General features: G+C 39.5%; 1 protein-coding gene across 3 annotated transcripts in view; it reads left to right on the top strand.

The window, feature by feature from the left end:
- Positions 1–12,668, top strand: part of zgc:92140 (uncharacterized protein LOC447854 homolog) — a 30,798-nt gene extending 18,130 nt beyond the window's left edge. For all 3 annotated transcript variants that reach the window (XM_061737658.1, XM_061737660.1, XM_061737659.1), the window contains 4 exons: positions 6,547–6,632; positions 8,452–8,519; positions 9,811–9,871; positions 11,186–12,668. In XM_061737658.1, coding sequence (XP_061593642.1) covers positions 6,547–6,632; positions 8,452–8,519; positions 9,811–9,871; positions 11,186–11,230 — 260 coding nt within the window. In that variant the 3' untranslated portion in view covers positions 11,231–12,668. The remainder of the gene's footprint in view (positions 1–6,546; positions 6,633–8,451; positions 8,520–9,810; positions 9,872–11,185) is intronic.
- Positions 12,669–16,829: the final 4,161 nt, after the last annotated feature.

The raw sequence follows: 16,829 nt of genomic DNA, 5'->3' as shown, positions 1-16,829 counted from the left end.
AGAGCCACCCTCAGTATTTTAAGTCAAAGCAATTTGGTCTTATATTACAGGTGTTTTTCTTTTTCTTGTGCTGGTAGTTTTGCTGTAATGTTGGAGAAGAGCAGCTCCAATTCTTGGAACTCCAGGCCGTTTATGCTTTAATTTTTTTGTCACTTAAAGGATTGCTATTCATTTAAACTTTTAGTACGTTTAGGAAATGGGAGTTTTGAAAACAGACACGTCAAACATAACTAAACCTTTTAACATAAGGAGTTTACAAACATTAAAATAATTCATAGAGACCAGCTCAATCTCAATCGTAAAAATGCAGCAAATAGTTGGTTCGTTGGAACTGGAGAGAAATCATTATGACGTCCGTCTCCTTTGTTACTGTTATAGCTTCCTTAATTTCAGTGTATTGATAGGTTAAAAATATGTTAATATTATTAAACTATTTAATACAAATTATGGCTGAAGCTGTTGTTTCACTGTAAAGGTTTTTCACAAGCTGGGATGCTTTTATTGTGAAGGGAAGGAAGTCTAATGTTTACAGAAGAAGTGTCACTTGCTGTCAGATTGATGTCACACTGGTCACCAACCTTTTTCTGACTTGTCCCCCCCCCCCCCCAAATGAACGATAAGTTCACTGCCGTCCCCCACGCCACATTTTTTGTTTTCATTAACTGATACGAGGAGCCACTAATAAGCAGAGATCTGAGGGCAATTCCAGCAAAATAAAAATCAGCACGATAACATCATTAATTGTTAATTTTCTCCTTCATAAATCATATTAATTCAGATTAATATTGCTCCTGGATATGAACCACCGAGCGCAAGACAATTATTAATTAAGGCAATGCATCTTAAATTTGGCAAAGAGTAATCTGTGGTGCTCGAATGATTAACAACAATTATTCTTATATTAGAGAGGGACAGTGTTCCTCAGTGACGCACACAACTTAAAGTGATCTATGCAGTATCGCAACTTAGATGTGACATCACGACGCTTATTTTGTTAATAGTTTATAAAAAAAACTAACTTTTTGGAATCACAACATCCTGTGACCGACACCCACAACCGGCCCATGCCTGTGTACAAAAAACCATCGGCCCAAAGATGGGAATATTATGATGTAGGGATTGTGAGTAATGTGTTAACATTCAGCCTGTGTTCAGAGGAACATTCAGATTCTCAGCAGCTGATGGTTTAACACACACTTCTGCATCAGCTGGGAGCTCTTTGGTTTCAGCTGTGGAGACACAAGCAACTCCCAGAAGTCTTCAGGCATGTTAAACAGCTTCATTCCAGTGTTTCTCTTTTCTTCTCATGTGCTTTGAGCTCATAATGTAACAATGATTTGAATCTTTTTCAGTGAAATTTCAGATCACCCCATTTTATCTTTTCTTTTCTACTATTCCCACCAGGGGAAAAAAAAAAGGGTATATAATTTTTTCTGTTAGTGAATTTTTTGGATTCCCACTAGGTGCGTATAATAATGCGAGTCCTACCTTGACATGAGACTTTGTGTTCAGGTGTAAATGTCAAGGCCGGGCTTGTGATGGCCCACGGCCAGACTGGCTGAGCGGGAGGACACACAGCAGGAAGGACAGAGTGACATCGCCACAGGATAGGCAGCTCTGAGAGCAGCATTACACAACACCAAATAAGGCTATTTAAATGACTCACGCTCATACAGACTCTCCGGTTGGATGTAATGCCAGACATTCTGGTTCAAAAGTACGGATTTATCATAAATATTAACACACACTCGCAGTTACTCCAGGGTGTTTAATGTCAGCACAGAACCTCTCTTTCAAATCGGGGAAAGAAAACGATGTCCACATCAGAAAATCACGACTTCTGAAAATAGTTCTTCCCTTTCATCTTTCCTCTGACAGTTTCCCTCAGCAAGGCCGGGAACAGCGTGACGAAACACCCATGTCATTTCTTGTGACGAGTGCTACGCATACACACTCCCCACCAGTTATGTTGCTGCTATCTAAACTGAAACAAAGTCCATGATGTGATGCATCTTGATTGGCGTAAGCTGTGTCACTTTGATCTCTCTGATCGTCACACGTCGCTCAGTGACTTAAACTGTGACGGAGCAGAGCATTCAGGCTAAATTGAGGTGGTGTTCTCAATTCCCTAATGAAAATTACTATTCATGCTTATTTTGTTCTATCTGAATCCACCCTGAAACTACCGGATAGATAACCTGACATCAAAGTTGACTGTCCTCAAGCCATGCAGGGGAGCGGAGGAAATGGTTTCCTGCCGTAGCTGTGTATGTGCTGCTGGTTTACTGAATGGATCCAAACTCGGTCAGCCTGTGTTGTGTTATAAAAGTGTTTTGTGCGCGTGTGGCAGCATGTTCAGACAGGAGCAACTTTGCTCCGACTGGTTTACATTCCTGCGATAAACAGCAGAAAAGGTAGCCGGCATTTGCTTCTCATCTCCCTCCTCTCAATCTCTGCCAGCTTCTCTGCTCGTGTCCGCCACGATCTGATATATGCCGTCTGCCTTCAAGCTCTGTGGCGACGCATGTGTTTTAAAAAGTAGAAACACGGGTGATCGTGTTGAAACACGCACTCGCAGGCTCATAGGTGAGGCAGGCAGATGGTGGAGGGAGAGGTGAGCGCTTCAGCTGCGTCCTAACGGGCACGGACAGACTCACAGATATAAACAGATACTGCTGATAGAGCGAGAGCAAAATACAAGGTGTGCAGCAGATAAAGCCGAGAGCACCAGGTTTTTATGGGGGTGTCTATCACCATCATGGCTGCTTTATAAGTCCAACAACAAGGTGGTCAGCAGAAAAGCCTCTGAGCTTGTATTGTTTTACTCGTAGGTTTGTGAGGTGTTCTGCATGAAGTTTTCAGTTGTGGTTAGGGCTGTTCGATTAATCAATTTTAAATCGTAATCGCGATTATGTAATTAGAACGATGTTAAAACGTGAAAATCGTAAAATCGATTTTAAATTTTTTTTTTTTTTTACCTTGTCTGCACACATATTAATGATTGATGGAAATACCTCTCAATACCTGCGACAAGTGCCCCATCGGAGAGGCTCTATAGTGTAGGAGGGGGCGTTGTAACATGCCACCGGGCATCCCTCAAGCCAGATGCGCTAGACCGGCTCGTGTTCCTTGCAAAAAACTTGCAAATGTGAACAGCAAATGTAATGACTGACATTACACACCTCTACCTCCTTCATGGGTTGCATTATTATTTAGCATGCAAAGACCCAGTTTAGTTTAATTAGAAAATATCTTGTTTTATTTAATTGGAAATATAACTTACTGTATGTTTGCTAGTGCTAATTTGCTGATTTTTTTTTTTTTTTCGGAGATAAAACTTTATATTTTATGATATTTTTTAAAACTTTTTTTCAACTTATTTTACAGAGTTTTGCACTTTATTCATTCATTTTTGGTTTAATAAGAGCAAAGTTTGCACTTAAAGCCCAATGAGGCAAATGTTCAATAAAAAAACAGCATATTTAAAATCATTTCTTTGCCTTTTGTCAATTCACAAAATAATCGTAATCATAATCGAAAATCGGATTTTGAGAGGAAAAAAATCGAGATTTTATTTTTGGGCAAAATCGAACAGCCCTAGTTGTGGTCGTGCATTTCTTTGACCACACTGTTGACCGGCTCCTTAAGTCTCCTGCCACTAAACATTTAGGATATGTTCTAGGTTTACATTGGACACTGTTTTTCTTCTAACTTTATTTAAGTATGAAATATCAGAGAGTGGATTTTAAATCATATATAGTTCTCTGAGTATTATCTGGAAAGAAACTGATTCAGTTTTAGTTCAGCTTCTAATAAACGGTCGAGTGTAGATAAGTGAAGGAGGGTGTGACTGGAGATATTGTTCATGAGTACAGTACGGCGTGCTGTAGATTATCAGTTTGAACAGTCCCTTCATTTCCCCTTTTTTTTTTTTTGTACAAATAATTGAATTAAAGAAAAAAGATACAAGTATGAAGTTCCTTTTAAGTTGATAGAGGTCGCATTTGTGCTCGGATCAGTTTCTGCTCCCGGTAGCGTACAAGTTGTTCACACTGTTGTTCTTGTATTACATCTGATGTAGCAAATTCTCCAAATGACCCGTTTCAGTGTCAGTCCCCTTTTTATATTCAGCCAAGCTTCAGCTGTAGAGAAACGCCCTTTTCAGGAACATATGGTGTGTCGGTTCAGTTTTGAGAAGTTCACTTTCTTTTTTTTTGTGTAACATGTATGTGCACTGACAGTTCCCCTTCATAAAACTCCCCTATATAGAGACCACAGACTGTATAGTGAGTAGAGGGTGATTCAGACACAAGCCTGCTAATGTTGACATGCAGAGCCAGTTGCGCTGTTGCAAACTTAACCCCCTACGTGATGTGAGGAAGTCACGTAACCTCTTAAAGCCCATTGCACGGCAGAGCCAGTGGTTTTACCTGCTGCTGGGGATTACCTTGATCTCAATTGCTGTGTCTTCACACATTTTACGTCAGCATCTCAAGGTCTTTTCCTGTGTGTTTTGTTTAAACCTGGTATAGCTAAATTCAACAAGAGTTTAAATAAAGCCAAGAGACGTCACCCTTTCACTCCAATTTTATTGCCATTTATTTTCATATTGGCCCATGCAGCCAGAACATTTTGTAAAACATGTATAAAAATAAAACGATGTCAGCTGTACTTACTCTGAAGGCCGAATCTCTAAATGGCAGTGCACTTCAGGACCTTGAAGATGGTTTCCGATTTGTAGCTCCCGATTCAGCAAATGGTAAAAAAGGCCACTGGGGAAGTGGAAGCTGTGGATTCAAAGCCATATTTTCCAGACCAGCTGAACTTGTACTTGTCACTGCAGTCATGCTCAACTTGGAGTGCGGCTGTGGGTTAAAACTGAAATATTGTGGTGTAGGTTAGTGCAGTTATGTTGCAGTGCGACGAGTCTGCAGTGTTTCTCCGTGTAATCAGATTACACTCGCGCCAAAAAAAAAAAAAGAAATTCCCTCTGGGAGTGAAGCAGAGTGGGGCCGATTGAGTGACTGTTTTTGGTTTGTTTTTATTAAAAGAGATTAAGGGTTGTGTAAAAGTCTGTTTTAACTGAAAAATGTTTTTATGAAATGAATGTTTCAAAAATGATGAGGAACTGTCGCTGCTCATTCAGAATTGTATAGGAAGGACATATAATGTTTTTAATTTCAGCGCTGCAGCCCACTACAAGTGTGTGTGTGTGTGTGTGTGTGTGTGTGTGTGTGTGTGTGTGTGTGTGTGTGTGTGTGTGTGTGTGTGTGTGTGTGTGTGTGTGTGTGTGTGTGTGTGTGTGTGTGTGTGTGTGTGTGTGTGTGTGTGTGTGTGTGTGTGTGTGTGTGTGTGTGTGTGTGTGTGTGTGTGTGTGTGTGTGTGTGTGTGTGTGTGTGTGTGTGTGTGTGTGTGTGTGTGTGTGTGTGTGTGCCTGCCTGCCTGTGGGCTGTGCGATTAATCGATTTTAAATCTAAATCGGATTTATTAATCAAAACGATGTTAAAAAAAGGAAAATCAGAAAATCGATTTTCTGCAGCTGGCTGCATTACAGACAGAGCTCGTCTAGTCATCTTTGTTTGGTCAAGAAAATTGTAAATGTTGTCACTTTACTAAACTCAAGGAGGATTTACAGTATCTTTCAATTGCACTTCATTCCCAATAGGGAAATTTGTTTACTATTTTTCCTTAAAAATAAAGATACAATATTTGAAACATTTTGATTTGTAATTGTCATTTTAATAAAGTTAAAAAAAAAATATTTGAAACAATTTATTCCATTGTCTTTTGTAGTTTTACCAAAAAAATCGAAAATTGGGTTTTCAGAGAAAAAAAATCAGGATTTTATTTTTGTCCAAAATCGCCCAGCCCTTATATACATATACATATATATATATATATATATATATATATATATATATATATATATATATATATATATATATATATATATATATATATATATATATATATATATATATATATATATATATATGTGTGTGTGTGTGTGTATTAGTATACTAATGGTTATTCCAAATTTATATTTAGTATGTGGACATTGTGGCAGTGTGTAATCTTAGATCAGTATGACATGCATAATGCCAGGTTTATAGTCCTAATTTCTAGCTGCAGCAGAGACTGAGGACAGACTGCGTGAGGCGTGGTGGTGTTACCGTTCTCTCCACCACAGAGCCCGTCTTAACTGTCTAAGCTGTCCATATATCCGACAAGCTCTTCAGCTGATCTTTAATCCCCTCAGTTTGCCCCTTCTTATCACTGGCCTCTTATTCATTCTGCATCCTCTCGTATTACCTCGGACAGATTGCAGCTCCAATCGGTGGAGTAGTCTGCAGTCATGTTGCTGTGCTGCAGTGACTGTGCAACAACACTCATATGATGGGCTTTAGCCTTTCACTTCATTGAGATCAGGGCAAATAATAGGAACTTGCCCAGGGTTTCTTCTCTGGAACATGTCTGATGAAAACATGTTTCTGTTAATTCTCCTTTTATTCATGCGCATCTCTCTCCAAAACCCTCTCTTCTCAGATGAATACAAGATGAAGGGAGTGGAGGAGGTGAAGTACATGAAAGGGGATGAAAACAGAGTGAATGCCCGCAACCAGGAGAACCTGGTAAGTGAAACACACACACACACACACACACACAAGCCTGTCCTGACAGCCTGTCATCCACACACAGACTCAGACCTTTTCCTGACAGTTCATCAACTCCAGCGAACGGACCCATGTCTGCGTCCAGTGGCTGCTCTGTCAGCTTGCACATATACACTCATTTTTCTTTTGCACCAGTACAAAATCACACGCATACACAAAAGCACAAAGGTGTTTCTCACATGCAGGTGGGCCCTATGGACTGGTGTGCATGTGTGGGGGAATGTGCAGACTGATTGTTTAGTTGGTTTGACCCCCTCCTGATAAGGGTTTCCATCCTATGCAGAGTTAATAAGTCTTATTTTATTGTCACGGGAAAGTCATTTTGCACTGAAACTTCCCTAACAACACTGTAAATAATTAATAGGCTCATGCATCCCCATTCTCATCCTGAGAATAGATTTATACCCCATCAGGTGACTAAACAGCTGAATATTGTGAGACCGAGTCGATACATGAGCTCGTTTGTTTGCTCCTTTTATCGACTCCCTGGAAAAAAAATGAACTATGATAAGGGTTATCCATCCTGATCAGGGAAGGGAAACAGGATCACGTTGCTACACATTGCCTTAGTGTAGCTAAAAAAATCAGCTGTATCAAAGAAACTGGCTCCTGCCACTGGAGAACCTCTGAATCTTGACGTGTACAGCCTAGGGCTGGGCGATATGGACCAAAAGTCATATCTCGATATTTTCTAGCTGAATGGCGATACTCGATATATATCGATATTTTTCTGAGGCAAACCCTTTGTCAAAAAACAGTCAGTTTTAATACAAAGCCTCGTGCCAAATGTCACACAGGTACATTTATTAACAGAGGTCTGCACAATATCAAAATGTATAAAACAAATGATATAAAAATAAACTGCCTGCATATATAGAATAAAAATGCTTCTTGAATAAGATAAAACAAATATCCCTTTCCTGCATAACAATTAAATTAAAATATACTGTGCAATTAATACAATGTAGACAGTAACAGGCAGACTTTTCCACTGAGGTTGACAGTTGTGCAAATAACAAAACATTTGTGCAAATCTCAAATAAAACATTCAAGTCAATTTGTCACAAAATAAGCTATATCAAAATCATTAAAAAAAAAAAATTAAAATCGATATAAATGATATTGTCTCGTACCATATCGCGTTTGAAAATATATCGATATATATTCAAATCTCGATATATCGCCCAGCCCTAGCACAGCCACATCAACACACTTGCTTCATTCAGATGGACTGTGTGTGATGATTCACCTCAAATAATAATATTCTGTCTATTTTAGGGGCTTTTCTCAATATGACAGGATTCAACAAACATCAGAGCTTCATCTATGCCAGTTAAAGCACTATAATCTTGTTTTCTGTCCTATTTTATACTGCAGAAAGTGTATATTTGCATAGCTGGATAACACACTTACCACACATCTAATTGTTCGGTTTTCGTAAAAGTGAGAGAATCATATCGCAGTCTGACTGGCGTTAACATTTTACTGTAGCAGGAAGCTGCATAGAGCGCTTGTATAAACGTGGAAGGTGGCCGACCTTCAGCCGGGCTGATAAACGGTTTTATTAGACATTACATACATTATATCTGTTACTCATGTCCTACAGCTGCCCTGCAGTGCCAGCTGGCTGAGGACATAATTTGATAACTCGGGTTTGATGTGTCATTTGTTTGTGGTGGTGGGGCTGCTTGGCTGTTATGAGTTGTTTGTTTTATTTTTTTCGCCTGTTCAGCCACCTGATTATGAAAACTAATGGTGTGTGTGCATCTGTTTTCAGGAGAAGAATAATGTGCAGCACAGAGGTAAACAGCAGAAAGAAGTGGCTTCACCGAACATTAAGTCCAAGTAGGTGTTCATATTGTTTGAAGTATTTGTATGTGAACAGAGGAAGTTACAACGGGTCGCCACGTGGTGCTGGAGCAACTCAAGTGTGCCTTGACTATGATATTTCCAGATTTTGTTTTGACGATTGTGAAGGAGACCGCTGCATGCCCTCATCAGATAACTGAGGTTTTCTTCGCTGTAGGGGGTCAAGCATTCAGATTTTAATCCCTACTTAACCCCGTAAAGGCTGACATACGAATTATTCACTGAACATTTGAGTTGTTTGAAGTGCTTAGAAATTGAAATGAAAAATATCCCCAATTTTATTCTTTAACAATTTTTTAAAATATTTTTGTATCATTATATACTGTTGAACATAAGGTTGGACTCATTTATATTTTTTTAAATGCATTCCTTTTTTTATTTCTAGATGTTTTTATTCCAACTTTGTGGCTTTTTGGGGAACAGTGTTCATACACTGGGTATTTTTTGTTGTTTAATTATGTCACTGGTGCAGAGGTCTGGGAAGTTCATGGATCAAATGATACAGGATTTGTGGCATTAAAGGGTTAAAACACTGATCTTTTAAGGCGTAGTTTAGTCAATGACAAAAATAAATCATTCAATTTCTTATTAAGGAGACTATTCTAGTAGTTTCTATTTTAGTTGAGCATGTTTTTCAATTTAATATTTTATTTATTTTAATTTGGTAAGTTGAATTCTCCATTAAATTTGGGGACTCCATTAAAAGCATCAGTAGCGTCCTTACTACAAAATTGTCCCTGGAAACCACCAAAAAACTGTTTTTGAACAATTTTTTTACAAAGGTTTGAATACAAACTTTAAGTATCAAGTTTTATACCAATACTGCGCTGACCCTTTAAAACACTGTTCCATCCATTCAGCTCCAGCTCCCGTAAGTAAATATTATGATGTGTGACATAAGTGATATTTTGGGTCTGGTTTCTGTAATGTTGCCTCTTGGCCAACCTCCGACTCTGTACTTGCTAATGAGTCTTCCTGCACATAATGGTGTCTGGTGGTTGTAGGCTGTCTTGCCTTTGAATGAGTGTTGAGGTTAATACTTGAAAGAGTGAGATCCTCTGCAGCTTTCCAAACCAATGATTTCTCAGCCTAGAGTGAGGATTGTGTGTATGTGTGTGTCTGTGGTGGGTTGGGGGGTGTAATGGAAAATTCTCATGATGTATTTGTTGCCTCCCGTCTCCTCCTCATCTCTAACCTCTGACTTCCTCTCCCCCTCTCGGTCCCTTTCGGTTTTTTTTTTCCCACTCCCTCTCTCCGTCTCTCTCAGCATTCACACGTCAGAGAGCCAGCAGGAATTTTTCAGGATGCTGGATGAGAAGATTGAGAAGGTGAGGGAGGGGATATTATGTGCATGCGTGTTGGCAAGCTTTTTAATGTTGTGGTAGGAGCGATGCTTTGCGGGGGTGGGGGCCTCAGTGTTTAAAGACGCAGCTGGGTCTCAGAATATAAAGGGACAGGTCGTACGGCGGCAGCATCCATTTGTCTTCGTCGTGGTTCTGCCTAAAAGCTCCAAATGTGTGAGGGGGAAGGAACAAATGATTGCTACTCTTTATCTGTAATTTGAATTATGCTGCAAGCTCATGCATGATCACAATCATTCAAAATGAACAAGGATCCATTTCTGGGTTTTTTATTCTTCTTTGAAATGTGAATTTTCAGAAGAGACTGCAGAATGGTTTGGGTCCTTTTCATCAGTGAATATATAAAATGTATTGAAATCACTCATTTATAACATTGTGTATAATTTAAAAGCTGACCTTATGCAGTGTGTTTCCACATTAATAATTCTCTCCAGAGAATTAGACGGTTCTGAGATTCCCTTGATGCTTTAAAGAGGCCATATTATGCTTTTTGCATTTTTCCTCTTTATAGCTTTTTATGTCTGCAAAGTTACAAAGCCCAAAGTGCACAGAAAAAAGGAGGGATTGTGTCCTCCAGAACCGTCTGAAATGACTGCTTGGCGTCAACAGTAGAGAAAATTCTTAGCGTCAGCACACTGCATGGCCGGTGCGGCTGGAGTCACCAGCTTATGATTTAGCTATTTCTCTGAGAAAACTGAGCAGAGAGCAAATCAAATCTTTTATGCAGATGGCTGCAAAACACAACTCCTGCAAATTACATCACTTATTTAAAATCAATGTTCTGGCAGGCAGCTTGGTTGCAGCATACAAATGTAACCGAGATAAAGAAAATTAAAAATGAAGTTTGATTTGTAGTTTAAATTAATGGAAAAAAAAAAGAAAAAACTTGCCTCTAAAATAAAGCAAAAAAATACAGTATCTGCCAAATACTTTAAAGTACTTTGCAGGCACATAACTTGTATATATGTACTTCATTTACTTTCCATCGCAACCTCCTGAGGCAGCCTGTGTGTTAAAACCTACTTTGAAGAGGGGGCGTTTTGAGTCAGACACTTTGAAGAGGAAAATAAAGCAGTTAACTGTCCATTTTCATCGAGTAAACTAAACGACATAACTGCCCACCTGTCTGGACCCGACGGTCTCATACAGTATAAACAGAAATATATGCTGCGTATACAGGAGAGTAATTTATAACTGTTATAACTGCGACACATTAGAGAAGAACAATTGAATCATGGACATCTCTTCTTATTTATCTTCTTCCCAATCGTGTTTTTGCAGGGGCGAGACTACTGTTCGGAGGAGGAGGAGGAAGATGGGACATAGCAAAGAGGCCCCTTGAAAGTTATGCCCACAGAGAGTGTGTGTGTGTGTATGTGTTTGAGTATGCTGATGTGTGCCTGAGAGAGCGAGCTAAATCAGTGTTTTACCAATGGGACAGGAAACTGTGTTCGTGTGTGTGTGTGTGTGTGTGTGTGTGTGTGTGTGTGTGTGTGTGTGTGTGTGTGAGTGTGTGTGAGAGACAGGTTTTTGTACATATGATAAAGATAGTACTTTTAAATGAGAGAGTGAATGGGGTTCCTAAGAGATAAGATAATGGGATAAAGTCAAGTTTCTACAGAGATTACGGCCGTCCTCTCAGGCCCCCCGAGCAAGCAGACGGAGTCTGTGAATTGATGAAGCAACAAACGGGTGAAAGGAGGGAGAGATGAAGGACGTGGACACATCCCCGAAGAGGGTGAAGATCCTGCCACAGCGCAGACAAAACGGATATTTCCTTGAGTTAGACGGCGGAAGCTTTGCGTCCCTTAATCTGTCCCTCCGTATCTGGTCGCCTCTTCCTATGCGGCCTGATCTTAATTATGTAATCCCTGCAGCTAGACAAAGGAACACACACATGTGGAGGCCCAGTAAGAAGGAGCATCTCGATGGATGTGTGGAGGACTGAGAACTGCTTGTGAAGGAAGAATTACGACAGAAGGAGGAAAAATGCTGAAGGCAGAGACATCACACACCTTTGCAAGGATCTACACTGAACTTTCTGGCCCACCACCCTACAAACGGGCCGCCTGAGCCTGGATGGACATGGGCTGAGAGGAGGCATGAGGGAGGGTGGTGCAAGACGGAGAAACGTGGGATATTTTAATAAGAGACAGTAGGGAGAGAGCTGGTGATATAGAAACTCTAAACTCCTCCTGCCTTCTGAAGTCAATTACTTTTTTATTTTTGGCAACAGCCACTAATTCTGTTTCCCCCTTTTCTGATGTTTTTTTTCTGGTTTAATTTTTGACGGTCATCATGGTGCATTATTATCATCTTCATCACAACGATGAGCAGGCTGAGGCTCCACATTTCAGAGCAGCCCATCCACATGTCTCAACCCAGTGCTTCCGTCTTTGTAACGTCTTGGCTGCTCACTAAAACGTATTATTTTATTAACACACACTCATTCCAGCACACCTTTGCATGTGTGTACAAGACACACACACACCTGCATGTCCCCTGCGTCTCACCAGCAGACCGTCTCGTCCAGCGATCAGAAATATCCCAAAAGCTCTTTTGATTTGATGTTCGTACACAGTCATGAACATAAGCAGCATCTGGGTTGAGATCGAGGGGTGGGATGCATTGTTGCCGTGGAGACGCAGACCTGGTCACTTTTATCTTTCTTTTTTTTTTTTTTTTTTTGCCTTTACTGAATACATCCTGTTGTATTATTTTGAATACTTTTTTCTATTAAAAATAAAAACGCAGAAGCTCTGAACGTCCATGGCATCTTAATGTACATGCATATGATGATGTTGATGAGTAAATGTTACTGAGCACAAAGCAGCACGCACACATATTATTGAGCTGGTAAAAGCGCACAGTCATGTCGTCAGTATTCGGAGGAGTGTGAAGTCAGGCTATTTTCCTGCTGTCACTGCTGCCTGAAACCCTGGAGTCAGAGTTGGTCCGTTCAGAGCTACAAGGATGTCTTGTACCACCTACTGGCACAACGTCGGTACTGCAGCTGCATGGTTCTTGACTGAGACAATAACACAAGATGCACTTTGCCATGTAACTTCCCTCTCCCCCAAGTTAATGTGAATTAAGCATCAATTAAAATGCAAAATTGTAAACTATTCAAGTATGACATGATCAGTTTAATGCAGGGAAATATTTGGCTTTCTTAGTAACACAACACCAAGGAGGAAAGACATCAGCAATGATCTTAGAGCAGCAATTGTTGCTCCACATCAGTCTGGGAAGGGTTATTAGGCTGTCTCCAAACAATTTAGAGTCCATCAATCGACTGTGAATGTCTAACTAAACTCTTGCTGGGGCAAGGGAAGTTTATTTGTGCAGCACATTTCAGCAACAAGGCAATTCAAGATGCTTTACATAATGAAAACATGAAAAGTAAATAGGAAAAAAAATATTTATGAGCTATAGTGGCATAATAAATCAAAGTTAGTTACGGTTTTAGTACTGCATTTAACATTTTTTAAAGTTAAACTCAGAATGGTTTTAATATTTTCATCAAAGGCAGCTGTGAACAGATTAATTTTTAACCCTGATTTAAAGGAACTGAGGGTTTCAGTGTTCCTGCTGTTTTCTAGAAGTTTGTTCCAAATCTGTGGAGCATAAAAGCTGAATGCTGCTTCTCCATGTTTCCTTCTGATTCTGGGGACACAGAGCAGACATTTACCCCAAGACCTGAGACTGAGAGGATGGTTGATATGGCAACAAGTCTGATGTATTCTGTTCCTAAACCAGTCAGTGATTCATAAACCGACAGGCATATTTTAAAGTCTACTCTCCGAGATACAGGGAACAGTGTAGGGACCTCAGAACTGGAATGATGTGGTCCAATTTTTTTTAGTTCTGGTGAGAACTCGGACAGCAGGATCTGGGTCTGATTGACTTTTAGGCAGACCTGTGACAACTTGTTGCAGAAATCGAAGCTCAACATTGTTTGGAAGCTGCAGAAAATGTCATTGTTATAAATGATTAAGAGGGGGAGAGGAAAGGGAGTACTAGCATACAATTAGGTTTGCAAAGTTGCATCTAAGAAACCACAGGACTTCAAGAACATTTTTTGTTTTTTTTTGTTTATCTTCTTTATTATCAGTGGTGGTGAGATGATATGGGCTGGTTTTACAGTTGCAGGACTCTGGTATCTTGTGCTCGCTGAATATCTCAGGTCCACATGAAGCCGTTAGTCTGACCACTAACATTTTATTTGACATCAGTCATTTGATAGGACAAAGATCACAACCACAGCAGGAAATCCACAACACAATGGTTGGTTGAGAAAGAAAAGGATCATGAAGCTGCAAAGGCTTTGTCAAGGTCCAGACTTTAACTTGAGTGAAATATTATGTTGAGGCCTCAAGAAAGCTGTTTTATAAGCATTCCGTGCAAAATTCATACTGTAGCTACTTTGTAGACGACGACGGGCTGAAATTCCTTCACAAGTTTGAGACTGATAAACGACCAGATTATTTTTTTTTCAAATTATATCCTGGTTATGTATAGTCCTGTAACAGAATTAAAATATACTTTATATTTCCATTTTCTGTATATTTTATTTATATATATATATATATATATATATATATATATATATATATATATCAATAAGTGACAAATTATTTATTACAGTTCACTGTCTTTAATGTGATATGAGGGGAATAATTTATCAAGATGGGTTTTCAGGTGGGTTTACTGTAAGGGGAATAGATATAGATACTAGCAAAAATGGATACAGCCAGGGTCCTGTGTTGAAAATTTTAAATTACACATGATATACCTCTTGGTGGTTTCAATTTATGAATGTTTCTTAAAGTGCTTTTTCAGAGAGCAGACCTCTGGAAACAATGATGCAGTCCTGTCCTCCTCCTGTATCAGTTATTGGTCTCCTGAAAGCTTATCTGAGCTCATTCAAGCAAACGTCTTCACAAAACAGGAGTTTAAGGAACTTACAGATTTTTCTTTATAAATATAAAAATGTTTTTATGAATAAAAAAGATCAAACTGCAGCATAAAAAGTTTTTTTTTTTTCGTTAGCTGAAGTTTAACAAACTTGTAGAGCATCTTACAACTCTCTGTTTCTGCTTTTCTGGCAAGCAAGTTAGTGCTGTTTATTAACAGAGAGGGTTTCAGTGTAAAAGCTCTAAAAAACAGTCAAACACAAGTATTTCAGCCTTGAACTGCAGTCTGAGTTTGCTGCAGATCAAAGTGGATTATTTTACTACTGAAGAATTTAGAAGAATAGGTTAGTATTTATTCTCATATTCACATGATCACCATTATTTTTACGAGTTTAAAGTTGAACTGCAATACTCAAAACGTTCTTGGTTTTTCTGACTTTTTAGAAGTAGTAATTTTATGTTCTATTGCTTTTGTGAATATGTTTAATATGAGATGGGAGCAGAAACAACTGAATTCAATATCCTGTTGGGAAAGCTATTGATCGTCAATTTTTACAATGAAGAATAAAGTTATATTTATAATTTTGATGACAACAGGGCTTTTCTTTCCCATCGACAGCTATTTGATGTGGTCATGCATTCAATGCCAAGGTGCTGAATGGATATCTGCTCTTATGCTTGGGGTGATGGGATTCTGTAACACTTCTGAGTGGTAGAGCCTGACTGTTTCTGTAATAGCTGCACCCCTGTCTCCGTGTGACACGGCACACACAAACTCTTTATTCACCTCTCATGAGTCACTGGTAGGAGCACGTAAGGTTAAACCCAGCAGCCTCCAGCAAATCATCGAAATGAAAGGGTCCCTGTGGGCTGGCGTTCTCCCACACGGAAACGTAAAAGTGCAGGAGGCGGGCACAGAGAGGGAAGTGAGAGCAAGGAGTCAAGACAAGAGAGTTGTGGGAGAGTGAGTGAGGAGGAGACGGATGGAGCTCCTTAACCTCAGACAGGAATATGGGCAAGAAAATGTTCTTTCCATCCAGACGCTGGCACCAATAAATGGCTCTCCTCACTGCTCGTGTGTGTGTGTGTGTGTGTGTGTGTGTGTGTGTGTGTGTGTGTGTGTGTGTGTGTGTGTGTGTGTGTGTGTGTGTGTGTGTGTGTGTGTGTGTGTGTGTGTGTGTGTGTGTGTGTGTGTGTGTGTGTGTGTGTGTGTGTGTGTGAACAGTAATAGAGGTACAGCATGTTCTTGGCTGCTAAGTCTCTGAAACTTTACGAAACCATGAATATCAGTAGCTTTTTCACATAACACCGTGCTTTGGAACTGATGCAAACAAGCAGCTTCTGAAACAAAAGCAACTTGGATGAAGTCATTCTCTGGAGTTCAACATGTGAACAACCCATTTCACTGAGTGACATCATTCAATGTGTTCATCATTTTTAGTAGGATGACTATTGTTTGCAGGCTGAACACACAGCACTCTTTGTTTTTTAATTCACTCATCCAAAACTATTGATATTCAATATATGTTGCAACAGTATCCTGGAATCATAGGCTATAGTATAAGCAGATATGAACGTTTATATCTTTTCAGCTATGTTCATTTGCATATAGAAAATACTGAAGAATGAAGCAAACACATTATTTTAATTAAGTGGACATCAAAAGTCATATTTGGGTCAAACTTTTAATTTTGTCTGAATATTACTGCATGTTGGTTGCGTAAAGGCCACAACCTCATTTGTGAAAGAGAGAGACTTTTGAAAGAGGTTACATTAAACTATTTTTGTGCACAAAATAATTTAGATAATGCGTCTGTGGGACTATTAGGGAAGAAATGTGCACGCATTCATTTATTTTCCTCCACCTTTGAACGTCGAGGAAACGTGTTTATTTGTCTGCGTATTTGTGTGTTCTTGATTTTACTACCTCATTAGGAACTTTTTTTTGGCATCGTCGCTGTCCTTGTTGGGTCCAAAGCCCGGTCCTGATGACGCAGAGTGCCATTTCT

This window comes from Cololabis saira, chromosome 13 (genome assembly GCF_033807715.1).
Source record: "Cololabis saira isolate AMF1-May2022 chromosome 13, fColSai1.1, whole genome shotgun sequence".
Taxonomy (NCBI): domain Eukaryota; kingdom Metazoa; phylum Chordata; class Actinopteri; order Beloniformes; family Belonidae; genus Cololabis; species Cololabis saira.
Note: the sequence above shows the minus strand (reverse complement) of the source record. Positions and strands in the feature narration are given on the sequence as shown.